The 16,926-nt window shown below is 48.8% G+C and overlaps 1 protein-coding gene across 4 annotated transcripts in view; it reads left to right on the top strand.

Moving 5' to 3' along the window:
• Positions 1 to 16,591, top strand: part of AP2B1 (adaptor related protein complex 2 subunit beta 1) — a 74,799-nt gene extending 58,208 nt beyond the window's left edge. For all 4 annotated transcript variants that reach the window (XM_066333241.1, XM_066333242.1, XM_066333243.1 and 1 more), the window contains 4 exons: positions 6,014 to 6,098; positions 6,840 to 6,926; positions 14,908 to 15,062; positions 16,067 to 16,591. In XM_066333241.1, coding sequence (XP_066189338.1) covers positions 6,014 to 6,098; positions 6,840 to 6,926; positions 14,908 to 15,062; positions 16,067 to 16,141 — 402 coding nt within the window. In that variant the 3' untranslated portion in view covers positions 16,142 to 16,591. The remainder of the gene's footprint in view (positions 1 to 6,013; positions 6,099 to 6,839; positions 6,927 to 14,907; positions 15,063 to 16,066) is intronic.
• The last annotated feature ends 335 nt before the right edge of the window (positions 16,592 to 16,926 follow it).

The raw sequence follows: 16,926 nt of genomic DNA, 5'->3' as shown, positions 1-16,926 counted from the left end.
TGACATTTGTAATCATGGAGAGAAACTAAAATATTTGACAAGGTAACGAAAAAGACGTTTTTGCAAGAAGATGAGGAAGACTAAAATATTTTTAGAGGTTTACTTAGGTAAAATACAGCTGAAGAGTCTTGTGTTTGCTAGTCACCTTGCATCTTGTGATACTGAATGCCAGGCTTCTCCCTTGCATCCCAAAATAATCAGGATCATTTTCATGACTTGTTGACTCAGCTTTAACCCCCAGTCAAGCAGAAATTTATCTAGGGTAAAGCTAGGCTGGGCACAGCACTGTAGGGCTGAACAAACCCCAATCCCTGCTCTCTGGTTCATCTTTTTCACTTCTGTCAGATTAAAAAGCTGCCTTTGGAGCGTGCCTGTTGCTAAAGAAAATCTGACCTAGTTATTTGTGTGCTTCTAATTTCTGTTGTGGGACACCCTTGCTGTGCCTTGTCAGCATTTTGGGGGCTGCCTAGTGCTTGTGGGTGCTGTGCTCAGAACATGACACCAATAAGTAACAACAAGCCCTTGCTCAAAGGTCTGGGAGAGGCTGTGTTGACCTTCCTGGATGTTTGATAGCCATGGAGACATCTCTGGGAGTTGTACAGGTCTCCCTGCCTCCTGCAGTGTTGCATTTTCACAATCAAAGCAGTGGTGACACTGCTGGTGACAATGAGGGCTGCTAAGGCCATACCAAGTGGGAGAGATGGGCTGGATGAGGTGTCTTTGCTACCACGTGTGTGAGACCTTCAGCTCTCAAAAGGGAAGCTGCCTTCTGAAACAGGGATTTGTACAGCTGAGGAATATTAAGTCTTTCCAGATAGTTCTTCAAGTCAGATTTGGAATTAGAAAATGCCCGGGCTGAGAGCCTTTCTGTGCTAAAGAGAACCACGGTTCCTAATAATTGGCATTTTAACAGCTATGAAATGCTGTGAAATTGGAATACCCATTGGAGCACAGGAGAATTGCTCCCCTAATCCTGGGAGTGGGTGAAGTAGAGCCAACCTGTAGCCAGAATTTCAGAGCTCAGGCCTCTCATGGCACAAATATGATAATCTTTTCTGTGAGGTTACAGCCCCTTGCAGGAGGTAATGCAGTTGAAAATGAGCTGTAGGCACTCCTGGAGCAGCAGCAAGTCTGCCTGAAGCTGGAGCCACTCTCTTGGGATCCACTTTCAGAATGCACCATCCGTGTGTCACATCCTGCTGTCAGCCGCCAGCCCTGCTTGCTGCAGCTACAGAGCATGCAGCTGAAAAAAGCTTGAATCCTTCAAACTGTTTTTTTATTTAATTCAGTAAAATCACCTGAGTATGGAAATGGAAGGATCTGCCAGCTGCATTTCTCCCTGAGGATGGGGCACTTGGAAACACAGACTTGCTGCTGGGCAGTGTCAGGTCCAGGACGCTTCTGTTCCTTGAAATGAGTTTGGCAAAACGTTTTTGTAGAGACAGAGGAGGAAGATGCAGCTTCTTCACTGAGGAAATATCAGTGTTGCTAATGCAGTAGATGATGCTTATCCTTCCAGTCTCAGCTGTGCTGTAACTCATCACCTGTGCTCCTCCACGCTCCAGCGTCTCGCAGTGCAGGACTGCTGGAGCTCTCATTCATCAGAGCTGTTAATGGATCTCAGGTCACAAACACAGCACTCAGAACTTGGAGACAGATTTCACACATCCAGCTCTCTCTGGGAATCGTTGTGAGCAGCAATTCCAGCCAGCAGATGTTCACCCTCCAGAGCCTGCTTGTTAAATGACACAATATCTGCTCGTGTGTGAGTGGTGTCAGAATCCCTGACCAGCCACCACAGAACACCTGTGGGTAGCTGGATGGGCAAGATGCTGCTTGGATTTGTTGCCTGGGTTATTCTTTAACAATCTCTGCTGAGAGTCTTACTTCAGCAAAGAACCCTCCTTGGAATGCTCTGAATTAAAGATTTCGATCACAGCTTGGTGTCTGTGGCCAGTTCCTCACTCGGCTGTGGAAAGCTGTTGGTTTGGGGGTTAAGAGCACGTCTGCCACATGGTACAGCACATTTATAAATTGTACATTTTGAACCTGAAGTGCAGCAAGGCACATGAGAGCACAACCCTCCCAGTAACTCTGTGTTCCCTGACCATTGACGTAGCCCGGCCTGGCTGTGCCTGCACAGCCCCAGCTCCAGGCTCATCCCTGTGGGAGGAGCACACGGCTGGCACAGGCTGCAAGCACCCCTGGGATCCTGAGAACCCTCCCTACCTGTCACACAGAATGAGAGAACCCCCACCTGTCACACAAACTGAAGTGGAGGAGCAGCATTCCCCTGGGGGCAGAGCAGCAGACTGTCAGAGAACAAGCCGTGACCTTGTGAGGTAAAAAAGGCTCTGCAGAGGAGAGTTGTTCTTGTCTTAACAGTTTGGCTGTTACCAGGCTCTAAAGCAAAACCCAACTTAAGTAAATCCTTAATTTAGTGGAAGTGCTAATGGGATTCCAAGTGGGTATGTTGTGTACTTGCTGCTGATGGAAAGCATCTGTGTTGCTTTCAGACTTGACTTGGAAAGTCAGTTGCTCAAGTCTGAGATTTAAAGCATCAGAAAGCTACACGATTGAAGAAAATAACTTGACATTGTTCATATGAGGTGCTTCTTCCCCAAAATGCCATGTTTGGGCTGTCAGAGGGCTGCACTGTGAGAAAGCTCTTCAGAAGGGTTCTCGTGCTGTGAGGTGAGCAAATACATTCCAGGGGTTATTTCTAGAGGTGCTGCTTCCTCTAGTCAGATCATGAACAAGACATAAGTGATTTGAAAGCCGGAGCCAATTTTTAGTGGGCTTACACCTTTTCAACAGTCAGGCATCACACGAAAATCTGACACCTTTTGACTTCTATCCCTCAGAGCTTTGTAGGCTGCTTGACTAAATTCACAAGGTACTAATATTTTTTTCTCTCTCTAAAAGATCACAGATGGAAAGCCATTTTTATTAAAAACGCTTCTGTTTCAACTCTGAAATGTCTGAAGCTAAAGGTCTAGCTAAAGATTTAGTAGTTCATGTCCAGGTCAGAAGGTTAAAGCAGAGCCATGAGCAAAGTTAGTCTGGAATGGAGGATTTGTTGAATAAAGCAGAGGTTCCTTTCAAGCATGTCAAACTCCTGCTATCACATTAGATGTCATTGCCTGTCTCAGGACAATGTTCCCACCTGAGGAGCACTGGATTTTTTTGGAAAGTCATATAACCAGCTCAGCTTCTTGCAGATGCTGCTGTGGATCTGCTCTCTGCCTGTGGCTGCTTTTGTAGCCTGTCAGATGGCACTGGATGCTCCAGATGTGGAGCATGACCTTGGGAAGCTGTTACCAACTTGGGGCTGCCTCTTGGTGTGAGTTTCATCATCCAGGTGTCTGCAGGTGCCTTTTTATGGACCAGATCTTGGAGCACACTTTGGGAGAAGTGTGTGGTGGTGAATGATGGAAGCCCATTTTGAGGAGCTCCCCAGCTGTGTCCCAGTGCTGTAGGTCAAGGAGAGCTTTTTCCATCCTGTGTGCAAAAGTTACTTGTGACAGCTGATTCCTGCATGATTACAGCTGCTTGCAAGGTGACATGTGATGTCATTCCTGAACCCAGTGATGCAGTTGGGGAGGAAGGCTGGCATGTGGCTTGATTTTTCTTTACTGGGAAGAAATTGCACTTCAGAGCATCTTAATTGGGTAGCTCTCCAGAGATAGCCAAAGCAGCTTACTCAGTGTGTTTCTGCAGAGTTGAGAAGCAGGTCAGCAGATACCTTTTTATAGCATCCTTATAACTGCAGGGACAGGGCTGGCATGTTAATTTGGAGTGTGCCTCTAGAACCGTGACTGGAGAGAAGGAGCTGCTTTCCAGCCCCTCTTGTAAGAAACTGCTGTTGTATGGCAACAACAATTAGCTACAAAAGCTAAGTAATCTCTGTTGTTCTAAGGCAAGGCAATTAATCATTAAATCAGACTTGGAAAAGATCTTGGGTAGTGCACTGTAGTCTCTGCTATGCTTTGTTGTTTTCCTACAGTTCCTCTTATCAAAAGCATTGTCAAGGCTGATTTTAAGTAGTCCAAGCACTGGAGCTTCTCTCTTCCTCAGAGGAATTTAGTGCTGCTTAATAATTCTCACTGTCGGTTTTCCCAGACATTTAGCCTAAATTTTCCCTCTTCTGGCAAATCTCCATGACTTATATCCAAGCACAGCATCTGGAATGGCTGCACTGCTGTCCCTCCCCCAGCTCTCCCCTCCCAGACTCCGAGGTGCATTTTTGGCTCCTCACCCAATGTGTTCCATCATGTTTTGCAGTGGTGAATCACTGAAGTCCACCCACCGATCTGCTTTTACCCCTCTGGTGCCTCTGGTTCAAACACTGAACACTCCAACTCGTGAGTGTGACGGCAGCAATCAGAGCATGTAACAACTCCCTGTTACAGAGAACCAATCCCAGCCTTTTCCTCAGTTGCACCATCATGTACGTGGTTTTAGTGGGCTTTAGACTAATCCCTTCTTAAGCTGGTTTGCACTGTGGGAATTAAATATAAGCTGCTACTTTTAGTGATGGCTGAATAGTAGGAGCACCACAGATTGTCACATTTACCTTTCTGCAGTTCTTTGCACTTCTGGGACCTCCCAATTGCCAGAAGAGTTTGTTTGGGAGCTTGATCTCCTTCCACTTGTCTCTGGCTTGCATGCATATCTGATGGGCTGACTACTTTATTCCCCTTTCCTGTCTATCCACAGCTGGTTTTTACCAACATTTGTGGGTGTCCTTCTAAACTTGCCCCTATGGGACAATAGATTTTCCCAGCAGGACATCAGTATATGCAATTAACGTCAATGAAATTTGTCTTGCCATAAATCTTTGTAGCAGCAAATTTATTCCTTTGGCTCAGCGTTTAGCATGGTCTGGTTTGTGTTTCAGGGTGACAAATTGGAGAACTCCCTCTGGGGTTTTTCAAACAAAGTAGGAGCTCAAATGGCTCCTGAAATTCCCCACACAACCTCAATTCTGGGTTTTTCTTACAAGGCTTAAGATTCCTTCGTTGCAGCCATGGCAGGTGTCTGCTGAGCTGTGCTCCCATGACAGGCTCTTGCTGTGTGGGCTGACATGGGGAGAGCATGAGAGGCATGGAAATAAAGCCCAGAGCTGCCTTCTCATGTGCTGTGCTGTGACAGTGCACCTCTCAGACCTCCCGTTTGCTCCTGCTTGTCCCAGCAGCCCTCAGCCTGGGGAAAACTGTTAGCAGAGATTAGTGGGGAACATGGCAAGTGGGTATGATAAAGGCAGACCAGATAAAGGCAAACTCCCTGGCTGATGGAGTTTAATGACACTGAGAATTAAGTCTTTTGTCAAGTGATCTTTTGTTACCTGATTGCTCTGTAGCAGGGCTTTTTTTCTTCCAGGAATCAACACCCAGCACATATTCCCTAGTTAGATTTTACTGAGGGAAAGGAGGGAATCTTGGGAGATGCTGCAGGGAAGATGCAGGCAATGAACCCGCTTGAGGCTTTCTAGAAAGTGTCTGGACTGAGACAGGACTAATCAAGGAGGTGAAAAATAAAGAAATGAAGGTGAAAATGAAGACTGCACAGGGGTTTGGAGCTGGGGAATTACAAGAGTGAATGGCAAGGAAGGGGTGATGAAGAAGCTGATCTGCAATGAACCAGACACTACGGTAGCTGTGTGCAACCAGGAGGTTGGGATGTGCCTGGGAGGTGTTAAAAAATGGGGAGAGGGAAAGGCTGGACAAGAGCAGGAAAGAGCCAGGATGCTGCTGTGAGCCCCTGAGTGGAATTGGCTTTGAAGCAGCACAATGAAAGGTTCACAGAAGAAAATTGGGCAGCTTTCAGTGAAAATGGAGCAGGGGACTGGTCCTTGTCTGAAACTGCCCAGGAGCTCAGTACCATTCCATTCAGAGCTGCCCTCTGCTCAGAGAGAGCACTTCAGGGTGATGAGACTGTGGGGAATCTTGTGATCCCTTTGCATTTCCAGCTGAGAGAGGACTCTCTAACCTCCCTGTTTTTTCTGTAACAGGTGGCTGTGAAAAACAACATCGATGTATTTTACTTCAGCTGCCTAATCCCTCTCAATGTGCTGTTTGTAGAGGATGGCAAAATGGGTGAGTGCTTTGAGGTGTGCCCAGCTGGCTGCAGGTGTCTCCTGCCTGAGTTTCACCTGTGCCTTGACCTTCAAGCCATTGCATCCCACAGGTTTGGTCTGGTGGCCTGTCCCTGTTGTCCTCCAGCTCCAAAAATTGCCAGAACCCAAGTTCACCTCCTCTCATTCTCTCTGCCAGACAAGGGCTGGATCTGTTTTCTTTGAAGAAAACAGATTTCTTCTGATTTTTCTTTTTTATTTTTTTTTTTGGTATTTGCTTGAGTTGGGGTTGCTGTAGTTTTGGGGGTTTTGGATGGTTTGATTCACTTGAATGGGTCTGGGAATTGTCCCCACACAATTTTCATTGGAATTTGTGTATTTCCTAGTCACCTTTATTAAGTTCATTGTTTGAATTGGCTGGAAGTTGCTAGAAAAGCAGCTTTCACTAACATAATCTTAAATGCGTGGATCTCCTTCCTTCTTGTCAAATCCTGTATGTTCTTGGCTTGTAAACACCTCATATGGCAAAGACTATCTGTCTCTCTTTTGGAGAAGGCCAAAATCCATCAAAGCTTTGCTGCTTTTACAAAGAGACCAAGGTTGTTATAGGAGTAAATCCTGGATCTGTCCCCAGCAGGGCAAAAAGTTACCAAAAGCGCTTTTGTTTCAAGCCCTACCTTGAAACATCCTGTGGTGTGTTGGTTAATGCTGGGGTCCTGTGAGGATCCCACAATGCTGATGGGGTTTTTTTTGTTGTTTCTAGAGCGCCAGGTCTTCCTTGCAACATGGAAGGACATTCCAAATGAAAATGAGCTTCAGTTCCAGATTAAAGAATGTCACCTGAATGCTGGTGAGTAGCTTCATTCTGCCATGCTGAGAGCACTTTTGATGTATTGCCATTAAACATCACCTTATTAATATCACTTTAGTAAAATAAGCTGATGGCCAGTGAAGAGGTAGGTATTGCATCTTTTAATAGGACAGCCTGGGATCCTAGGGCTTGTTTCAGTCAAAAACTTTAGCTGGGTCTCCATAAAGGCACATCTCAAATCCCAAGGTCTTTGATTTGACTGGTCTGTTTGTTCTATTCATTCTGGATCTTTGTATTCTTGTTTTCCCTTTTATACTTTGCTTCCCTGCAAAGCTGCTCTTTAAATGGAGCTGAATATGGTGTTGGGGCTGTTCAGCAACCCTGCCCTGCTGCTGTGAGTTTTGAACAAAGTGTTCCAGCCCTACTGCATCACTCTGGGCTGCTCACTTCACCTTTTGGCAGCTTCTTTCTTCTTTTCTGTTCTGAAAGATTAACCTTACAGGCACTCCAGGGTGTTGGGTGTTTGTGGAGGACAGGTCATATGGGAAGGGTCTGCTGTTGTTAGCTGAGATATTGATACATTTTGATCATGTTTGGTGCTGTTCAGTTTGTTTGGTCATAGAGTTGCCTCTGTGAGCGTCTTCTGTGTGTGACCTTACTACTGCTGAAGGATAAGGGAGTGTAAAAGTGTGGAATGGGGCCAGCTCTGCTCCTGTTCAGGAGGTTCTGGCCAGGAGCCAAGTGATTCTACCAAAAGCTGCTCTGTTTCACAGATGAAAGAAGTGTCCCTATTGATTACCAGCCCTGTAACCTTTTTATTCTCTCATGCCTGCTATTACACAATGAACACCCTCGTGCTTCAATAGCAGACAGAAACCATGGGTCTCTTTGTACTCATAATTATTACTATTTTGGAATAGAAAAGATGGAGCACGCAAGAGGAGGGGGAAAATAGCAGCTGTTGGACCTTATGACTTGATTTCACTGTGGGGTTTCAAATGAGGACAACCTCTGTGCCTCCCCCAGTTCCTCCCTCTGCTCCTGACCGAGCTTGGCATTGCCTCTCCCCCTGCACTGCAGAGCTGCTGCTGCTGGTGCCTTCTGCCCTGGCCATGCCCTGGCTGCATCCAGGGCTCTTTATCTCCAATCAGAAACACTGGAAGCTGCTCATTTTGGTGTTGAGGTGCTGCCTAGCAGGGAATGTGGTTGGGAAGACTGGCAGTCCTGCAGCCTGGCCTCCCCCTCCTCCCTCTGAGAGAAAATGTTATGAAACGTGGAGTGACAGAACACCCCCCATTCCAAAAGGGTTTGCCAGCTCAGGGCCAGACTGCTCGCCCAGGCCTGGGATGCTCAGAGGAGAACAAGTTCCCAGCTCTCAGGGAGAGCAGGGAGCACCAGGCAGTTCCTCTGCAGTGGGATCTGGAGCCTTTTCCAGGGAGCAGCGTGGCTGCAGAGCCTCTCCAGAGTACAGTCCATCCCTCGGGATGCTCAGGGCAGTGCAGGATCTACCAGGACCTTCCAGGACCTGCCAGCCTCTTTGGCTTGTGCATGGCAGAAAGTGGGTCTCACCTCACAAATAGATTCCAAACACTCCCATCCACTGAGGCTTTTGTTTCTGTGTTTGCACTGCCCACATCTCCTGCCTTTTGCAACTCTTCCTTGACCACCTGGGCTTGGAGCAGGGCAAGAGCTTGCAGCAGGTAAAACCAGGGAAATCTCGTGTGCTTGCCTGAGTTCCTTGTGTATTTTCTACTGGTGCAACCCTGACTCAGCCTGCTCACCTTGATTTCCTACAGGCAGTAACCTCCTCTAGCTCAGACCGTCCTAAGAGCATCAAGCCTTGCTTGCACAAGGATCAGCCAAATCCAAAACCTTTGGAGTGCTGGGATTCCAGCATCCTCAGGGCTGCAGACTTCTCACAGTATGGCAAGTGAGACACATCAGAGGCAGGGACTGAATCCATCTTCTAGTTTACACCAGAGCAAGGGTGTGTGCCTGGCCATGTGCCTCAGGAGGGTGATAGATTTTCAAGATTCACAATCTCGATTGTTTAAATCAAGTGAAAATAGGCTTAAGACACCTCTCTTCTTCCAAGAAGAGCAAGTCTGGATATAAAATCTTTAAGAACTTGATGCTTGTGGAGGAAGTGCTGGTTCCTGTTCCTGTTCCTGTTACGCATCTCCTCTTGTAGGAGATGTGTAACCACAGTAAAGCTCTCGATTTGGGCTGTCAGTGGTTGTGGTGTTCTTTGCAGGTTTACAGTGCACTCGTGTCAGAGCTGTACGAAACTCTGCACATTCCAGCAGCTCCTCACCAAACCTGAGGAGAGGCTGGATTTGTGCAGCCCTGCAGCACAGGGAACAGGTCCAGAGCACCGGAGTGAGTCGTTATCCCTGCTGGGATCAGTCATTCATTGCTAGCCTGAGCCCACCCACCAGGTGGTGAGTGCTCAGAGACACCATTCATGCCTCAGCCTCACTGATCCCAGCCCAGTGACGCCAGTGGAGCTGTGGCTAAAAATACTCTGCTCCCAGTGCTGTGCCCTAACACAGCTCCAGCAGGCACTTGGAGCCGTGTGGAGCAGCTGTGCTGGGAGAGGCTGGCCAGGAGTGTGATCATTGCACCCTCAGAGCCTGGCTTTCCTTCTCCCAGCTTTTCCTTCTCCCAGCTTTTCCTTCTCCCAGCTGCAAAGAGCCTTTGCTTTCCCGAGTTCTCACATCTGTGCCCTGTGAGGAGCGGGGCTGAAGTTCTGTGCAAACATCCTGGAGACCCTGCAGAACAGCCAGGCAGGGGGTGCTGCTCTTCCTGAGTGGAGAAACTGAAATTGGAATTGCTTTCTCTCTAAACACCCAGCACGTATTCCCTAGTTAGATTTTACTGAGGGAAAGGAGGGAATCTTGGGAGATGCTGCAAGGAGGATACAGGCAATGACCCACTTGAGGCTTTCTAGAAAGTGTCTGGATTGAGACAGGACTAATTAAGGAGGTGAAGAAAAAGGAAGTGAAGGTGAAAATGAAGACTGCACAGGGGTTTGGAGCTGGGGAATTACAAGAGTGAATGGCAAGGAAGGGTGATGAAGAAGCTGATGTGCAATGTGCCAGACGCTACAGTAGCTGTGTGCAACCAAGAGGTTGGGATGTGCCTGGGAGGTGTTAAAAAATGGGGAGAGGGAAAGGCTGGACAAGAGCAGGAAAGAGCCAGGATGCTGCTGTGAGCCTCTGAGTGAAGCTGCCTCTGAAGTGAGTTCGGCTTGGAGCAGGCGTTTGTTGGGGGCTGGGATTTTATCTGTCAAAAAAGCAGCCTGTGAGTTTCTTGTACATCCAGAGCTGTCTGTCACAGTGCAACAGTCACCTCACAGCACCCTCTGTGCAAACTGCAGGCTTTTCTCCAGGTTATTGCTTTTCTTCCTTCAAACAAAAAGGAGATAAACACAGGCAGGCAGCGGAGAAGCTTCTGTGGGAGTCTGTGCTCCCAGGCCTTTGTAGGTAAAAGATCCATCCTGTGCCCACAAGGCAAGCCAAATAGGATTGATTTGGGCTTTGGTGGCTTGCAACAGTGATGGCAAAAAGAAGCTCCTGTCCCTTGCAGCTCATCCCAAAGCACTGAGTGACCAGAAAGTCTTGGCTGCTGCAGGTAGCCCAGAGCACAGGAAGGGAAGCCAAGGATAAGGTGCCAGGCTGTGGGATGAGGAGCAGGTACCTGTAAATGGGAAGTGGGGTCTGATCTGTGAGCTGATCAGTGCCTCTACCATCTTTGCTTCCAAAAAAAAGCAAATCCTGGACCTTTGGAGGTATTCCCACCGTTCCCAGTGACTCAGGGAGAGATGAGTGCTTAATTCTGGATTCGGGGCTCAGGTTCCCAGTGGTGAGAGATGGACCTGGCCTGAGCTATTCTTGAGGGCTGCAGCTCTCTGGCCATGGAGGAACAAGTCCCTCTGGAGCTGTATCATGGGGCCAAGGTGTGCTTAGGATGCCCTGCACATCTTGAATTCATTAGAGCTGTTCCGTGCATCAGCCTCTAAGGAAGAGCTTGGGAAAGTTCCCTGGAGAAAAATCTCATTCAGAAATAATGAAAACACAAGGTCATGGTTATAGCCCAACATTCTTATCTCTTATTAATCCAGTGCTAAATTAATTGATTTGGGTTTTTTTTAATGAAAATACATGAATCTAGTGCATGAAAATAGATTCCTTAACTGTTACAGCTCAGATATTCTGAGTGCTGTTGGGGCAACTGAGGTTTCCCCTGTAACTGAGCGTGCACTGAAGCTCAGTTTGCCTTGTTTACACTGGGTTTTTTTCAACATGCTAAGTTTAACTAAATTCTAAAGAATCACTACATTAGGATATGCAAATGAGATGAGCTAAATGTTTTTCTTTTTCCTAAACCCTGCTTACCCAAACCCACAGAGTGGAAGAGGATGAGCTGACTTGCACATGGAGATTGCTTCCCATTTAATGGCACTCAATCAGTTGCTGTGCTGTTTAGCACAAGAATTTTGGTTTTACTTGTTTATTACTGGTCCACAATGAGGTGTGAAACAGCAGCTTTCATGTGTGGAGCTGAACATGGCTTTATTAGTATGCAGCGGTCACTTTGTTTTTCTCCCTCAAGTAATTTCTTAATGCCAGAACAGAGAAATTGGATTTTATTTTGATGAAACAACCTGGGGGACAATCATACACGAGCTTGCACGGTGTGTTGGTTTTTTCTGTATGTGCAAATCTTGTAGCTGGTAGTTTAATAAATTACAGAGCTGGTGCATATTGCATGTCTTGGAAATGAATGTACTGTCATAACATTGCCCCAAGTGCCTCCCCACTAGATCAGAGTCTGTGCTTGGTATTTGCATGCAGTTCTTGGCTGGGTGCTCAGAACCATTCAGGTGCTGCTAGAAATGGCACAGGGATGTTCTCAGTTATCCCAGCATAAAATATAACCATTAAATCCTGATTTCTGGTACAGAGTGCTTGTTTCAGGTTGTCCCAAAGTTCAGAAAAGGTTTATGGTCAGTGTTGGCTCTGAGTTGTGCCTGTCCTTCGTGCAAACCCTGTGTTGCCAGGTGCTCATCTTGGCTCTCTTGAGTTCACATGTGAAGTTCTTAAGCTGGTGGGCAGAAGATTTAAGCTCATCCTTTGCTTTACCCAGGAGAAACGTGCTGTTAAAAAAGTATTGGGTCTTTGTGCAAAGGAGGAGACCTCGTGCAGCTGTTCCCCCTGTGTTCCTGTGTTTCCATGTGCCCTGCTTGGTTGTGGGACTGAGCTGAAGAATCCTGTTTAGAAAGGAAAATGCAAGGAAAACAAACCAAACAAACCAGCCCTGAAGGCTGGGCTGATGTCAGACACTTCCCTGGCCCTGGTGATGGCCAGACCTCCCTGTGTCCTTCCCTTGTGCTGCAGGAGGGTTGTGAGAATAAACCTGGAGACAAAAGAAAGTTGTTCTGCAGGGCCAGGCGTGGCTTGTGCTGCATTGCTGAGGGACTTGTGTGCTCTGGTTTGCAGAGTCCCCAGAGTCACCCAGCCCTGCTCCTGCCTCCCTGGGCTCTGTGGGTCTGGGCTCAGCTCCCTGCTCCCAGCGAGATCTGCCTGGGTTTATTTTATTTCTTTCTTTTTTTTAAAGGCTGTGCTGTCACATGGCATTAGCGGTCCTGCCTTCAGCCAGCCACAGCCTGCCACTGTTGCTTAGCAACTCTGATGATCTCCAAAATCCAAATTGCTGATACTCCAGAGCAGAGGAGGGATGGGAGCTGCTACCTGGGGGGAAGAGGGGGTCAGCTCTCACCAGGCCCCAAATCTGTGCTTGGAGAGGGGGCAGGAGGGTCAGGCGAGCCAAGCACCAGCTCCAACCTGCTCACCATTGCTCTGGCTGAGGCAGGGCATCTTTTGGTGGTGCTTTTTGTGCTCTTTGGAGGATGACTGAGGTCAGGGGAACAGAAAATAGGCTTCCTAGGGTTTGCCCTGCCTCACCTTCACTCCCTGTATCCCCTTACAAGCGCCATCCTGCTGAGAAATCTGCCCCCCAGCAGAGGCTGGGGATGTTTCCATGGCAGGAGGAGCCACCACATGAAGATTCTGGTGTAAGAGCAGCTCCTCTGTGGCTGTGTCTCACCTGCTGAGCTCCCTAGGCACAGCTGCCCCGATGGGGTAGCAGCCAAAATTGCAGCTTCTCATTCCAGTCCTGCATCCCTGCTCCCCAGGGAATGCCTGGGGAATCTCCCAGCAGAGGGGAGGCTGCTGTGGCAGGTCTCAGGAATGCTGCAGAAAGTCCTTGCCAGTAGTTCCACCTTCAGGACACACATCCAGAGGGGGGAGGTTTAACCACAGCCTGTCAAAATGGGGCAAACAAATTCCCATTTCATACCAACATCCCTCTCAGACAGGGATGTCCTCTCTGAGCCAGTGCTTGTGTTGGGCACTGTGCCTTCCCACCGGCCTGGAGGCTCCTTTTGATGGCTTGAGAGCATGAGAATATGGGAAATTGAGCTTTATTCCTGGTGAGTGATGTCCTTGCAGGAGGGATTAATCCCAGCCACGCTCCCTGTGAGCAGGGGACTGCTCTGCACTGCCCAAGTCTGGCTGAGTTTATTGTGGAGAGGAGGAGTATGGGTGGGAGGAGGAGACAGGCAGTGAGGGGTTGTAAGCAAAAGATCTCATTAGTTACATATATCTGCCAGTTTCCATAGTAACTGGGGAAGAGAGGGAGCCTAAATCTGAGTGTGTCTGGGTGGCTGGATGCCTGAACCATCCTCGACCTGCAGGGAGCTGCTCTGGAGCCTGAGGAGTAAAGGGGTGCTGCAGAGGGTCCAGGCTGCCCTGGGAAAGGCAGTGAATCCAGGGGTCTGGATCCATCAGGGTGTGGATTTGTAGGGCCCTTTCCTTCCTCTCCCCACCGTTCCCTGGTGCATGAAGAGGCTCTGCTGTCCTCTCTCTGCTCCCTCAGCACAGGCTGGTGTCCATTCTCAGATGTGGATCTCTGTGTGTGTAGGTGCAGGGATGGATTAGAGCTGCATGGTCACTTTGTGCTGCTTCTCTGCTGCTGTCCTGCTCCCTGTGCTCCTTCAGCTGGATCCCACTTTTCCAGTCCCTGGGCTTTCAGTGCAAGCTAGTTTAAGGCATAGATAAAGTGTTCCACCTGCCCCAGCAGGGAGTTAAATTTCTCCTGTTGGGCACCAGGAATGGGAATTTGCCAGTGACGCTTATCAGGCATGAGATCTTCCACCCAAACCGTGACTGTGCCCCTTTACAGGCATCCAGAGCCTGATGTTTGCTCTGCTTGGTGCTGAGAAAGCCTTTGGCATCCAGGAGCTGCTGGTTTGGCTCCTGGTGTTCTGTGTATTTGCCCGTTCTGGTTTCCTTAAAAAGTCCCTTAGAAGTAATGTGTGTGACAATGACACCCATCCTGGTGTGCAGGTGAAATCACACCTCATCTGCCAGGGCCGAGGTCAGGCTGTGTGTTAAAACTGTGATGTCTAGAGACAGTATCTGGCAAGGGGTTGTACCCTTTCGAGTAATTGCTTGTTAAAAAAGGTAAAGGATTTTTACTACTTTGTAGGACATTGATTTGGTCAGAAGTGTCTGTGTGTGAGGGAAGTAGGAGGGAGTTCTTGTGGCTGAGACAAGACCTCAGAACCTGAGCAAGCCTCAGGCTGTGATCTTTGTTCTTTTCCACCTTCATCTTCTGAATTTTTGGCTGCCTCTAGCTGGTTGGGGTACAGCAGAGTCCTCTCCCCTCTGAGCAGCCTTGAAAGTCTCACCTTGATCAAGTCCTGAGTGACCCAGAGCAGTGAGAGCCCTGTAAAACGAGCAAATACTTACCAAGAGATCACAGCCTGAAGGCAATGAGGTGGGTCCATGGAGAGAACTGGGATTTTTTTTCTCCTTGTGTCATGTGTCCTCCTGTCCCCAGGGAAGGAGCCAGCGTTTCCCTGTGCCCTTGCATCCTGGGAATGCTCCTCAGGGCTCTCCTGTCTCTGCAGATGATGGATCTGAACTAACAGATGTGCTTTTTCTCCCCTCCCAAGACACTGTCTCCAGCAAGCTGCAGAACAACAATGTCTACACCATTGCCAAGAGGAACGTGGAGGGGCAGGACATGCTCTACCAGTCCCTCAAACTCACCAACGGCATCTGGATCCTGGCGGAGCTGCGCATCCAGCCCGGGAACCCCAACTACACGGTGAGAGCTGACCACAGAGGGCATGGCACAGCTCCTGCTGCCTCACCCACACCCTGAGCTCTTCCTCCCTGCTCTCCCTCCTTCCCTGCTCGTGTGTTTTGAGGGAGATGCTGTTCATTTGGCTCTGGGAGGTGGTGAGGAGTGCCTAACACGGGAAGAGTGAGGAGCAACAGAATTCCCCTGCTCTGCCACCAGTGAGCTGGGACAATGCCTGCTCAGCAGTGAGCAGTGGCTTGCCAAGGTTACCCAGAGATAAAGCCAAGAGATATTAGCAAGGAAGCATTGCCAGGGTGCCCTTCCCCCTCTTACAGACAAGGGGAAATTTATGCCCCGCCGTGTTCCCGGCTGTCTGTGGCCCTGTGCTGGCAGCAGCCTGTAGCTGGTGGGAAGGTGCTCTCTGTCCTGCCTCATGCACCCCTCTGACTCTTCTCTTGCACTTCACTGCCCTTCTGAGGGACTTGTGTGTCTCTGGTGTTAGAGGATTTATCTCTCCTGCTGGAAGCTGTGCCAGGAGTTTCAAGAGAAATCTGTGGTCTGGGGAGCTGCGGGGTGAATGTGAGCATTGGAAGGTGATTTAAAGTGTTTGCACAAGGTTTGATGCTGCAAGCCTGGTGTCAGCCTGATCTTTGCTTTAGAGAGGAGTGACAGCCAAGGTTGTGTCCATCAGGACTGAGCAGCAGATCCTTAGACGCCCTCAGGTTTAGTGCTGTGATTTGCAGCCTGAGGACAAGCACAGGTCCCTTGTCTCAGTTTGGGACCATGTCCCCTTTCCTCCTGCCTGTGGGGCCACCTACATTTCTTGAGAAATTTGGGAATCCCACAGTGGGAGTTTAGTTTTCCTCCTCCTGCTTGCAGCAAGCTCCGAAAGGGCAGTTTGGGGTTGGTGATGAAGAAAGCAGGAGAAATATTCTGTGTGATTGTCGGCAGCCATGTCCTTTGTGGCCGTGGCAGGAAGCTCCTGCCTCCCTTTGCCCCGGCACTAACCTCTCCTCTCCTCTCCACAGCTCTCCCTGAAATGCCGAGCTCCAGAAGTGTCCCAGTACATCTACCAGGCCTACGATGCCATCTTGAAAAACTAACAGGAGATGGAGCCTGTGCCTCACCCTGCAGAAGGAGGGGGGGAAAAAGGGGTCCCCAGAGCCTCCTTCACCGCCAGAGCAGGGGAAAAGCACTCGTAACTGGAAGCAGCTGTATTCATGTGTAGGATTTCAGTCAAAGGCACTGATTAAACAAGGTAGCAATTAGTATCCACGTGCTAACGAAGATAGGGAACAAACCCCTTTGGTATTTTTAGCGTCCATGGAGTTTGTAACCACTGCTTCAAACTACTCCCGTGTCCCCCCTCGCCCCTCACTCATCCGTTCTCGTGGGCTTCTCTCCCATTTTGTGCCAATGTTCAGTGTTTTCTAAATGGCTTTAGGTGTAGTTTGGATTTTGTAAAACAACCGCTCATTGGAGAAACAGAAAAGCACCGAGCAAAAACCCACACGTCTGCTCATTAAAACAAGGCAAGAGTGTCAAAAACGTAACACTGCACTTTATTTTATATTTTTATACTTTTTTTTTTTTTTTTGAGTTTTTCTATTGTAGTTGGCTTAAAGGGAAGGTGATTGCAAGGAGGACTTGGGAGCCCTGCAGGGACATGGGGCTCTAGCAGGGTGAGCATGGGCTTGGGGAATCAGAGCCATCAGCTGGGTCTGAGGAGGGGGATGGAGCCCTAAAGAGGGGGTTATATTACTCTTGTGCTGGCAGACTGGCACTGCTTCGATGGTGTTTTCAGTCCAGCCATCTCCCTGCCTCTGAGCTGGTGATTGGAGGAGTGAGGCTGCTGTTGTGTGGGGAGGAGCTGCAGGCCTGGGTGGGT

The sequence above is a fragment of the Sylvia atricapilla genome, chromosome 20 (genome assembly GCF_009819655.1).
Source record: "Sylvia atricapilla isolate bSylAtr1 chromosome 20, bSylAtr1.pri, whole genome shotgun sequence".
Lineage (NCBI taxonomy): Eukaryota > Metazoa > Chordata > Aves > Passeriformes > Sylviidae > Sylvia > Sylvia atricapilla.
The sequence above is the reverse complement of the archived record's forward strand: the minus strand, read 5'-3'. Positions and strand labels throughout refer to the sequence as shown.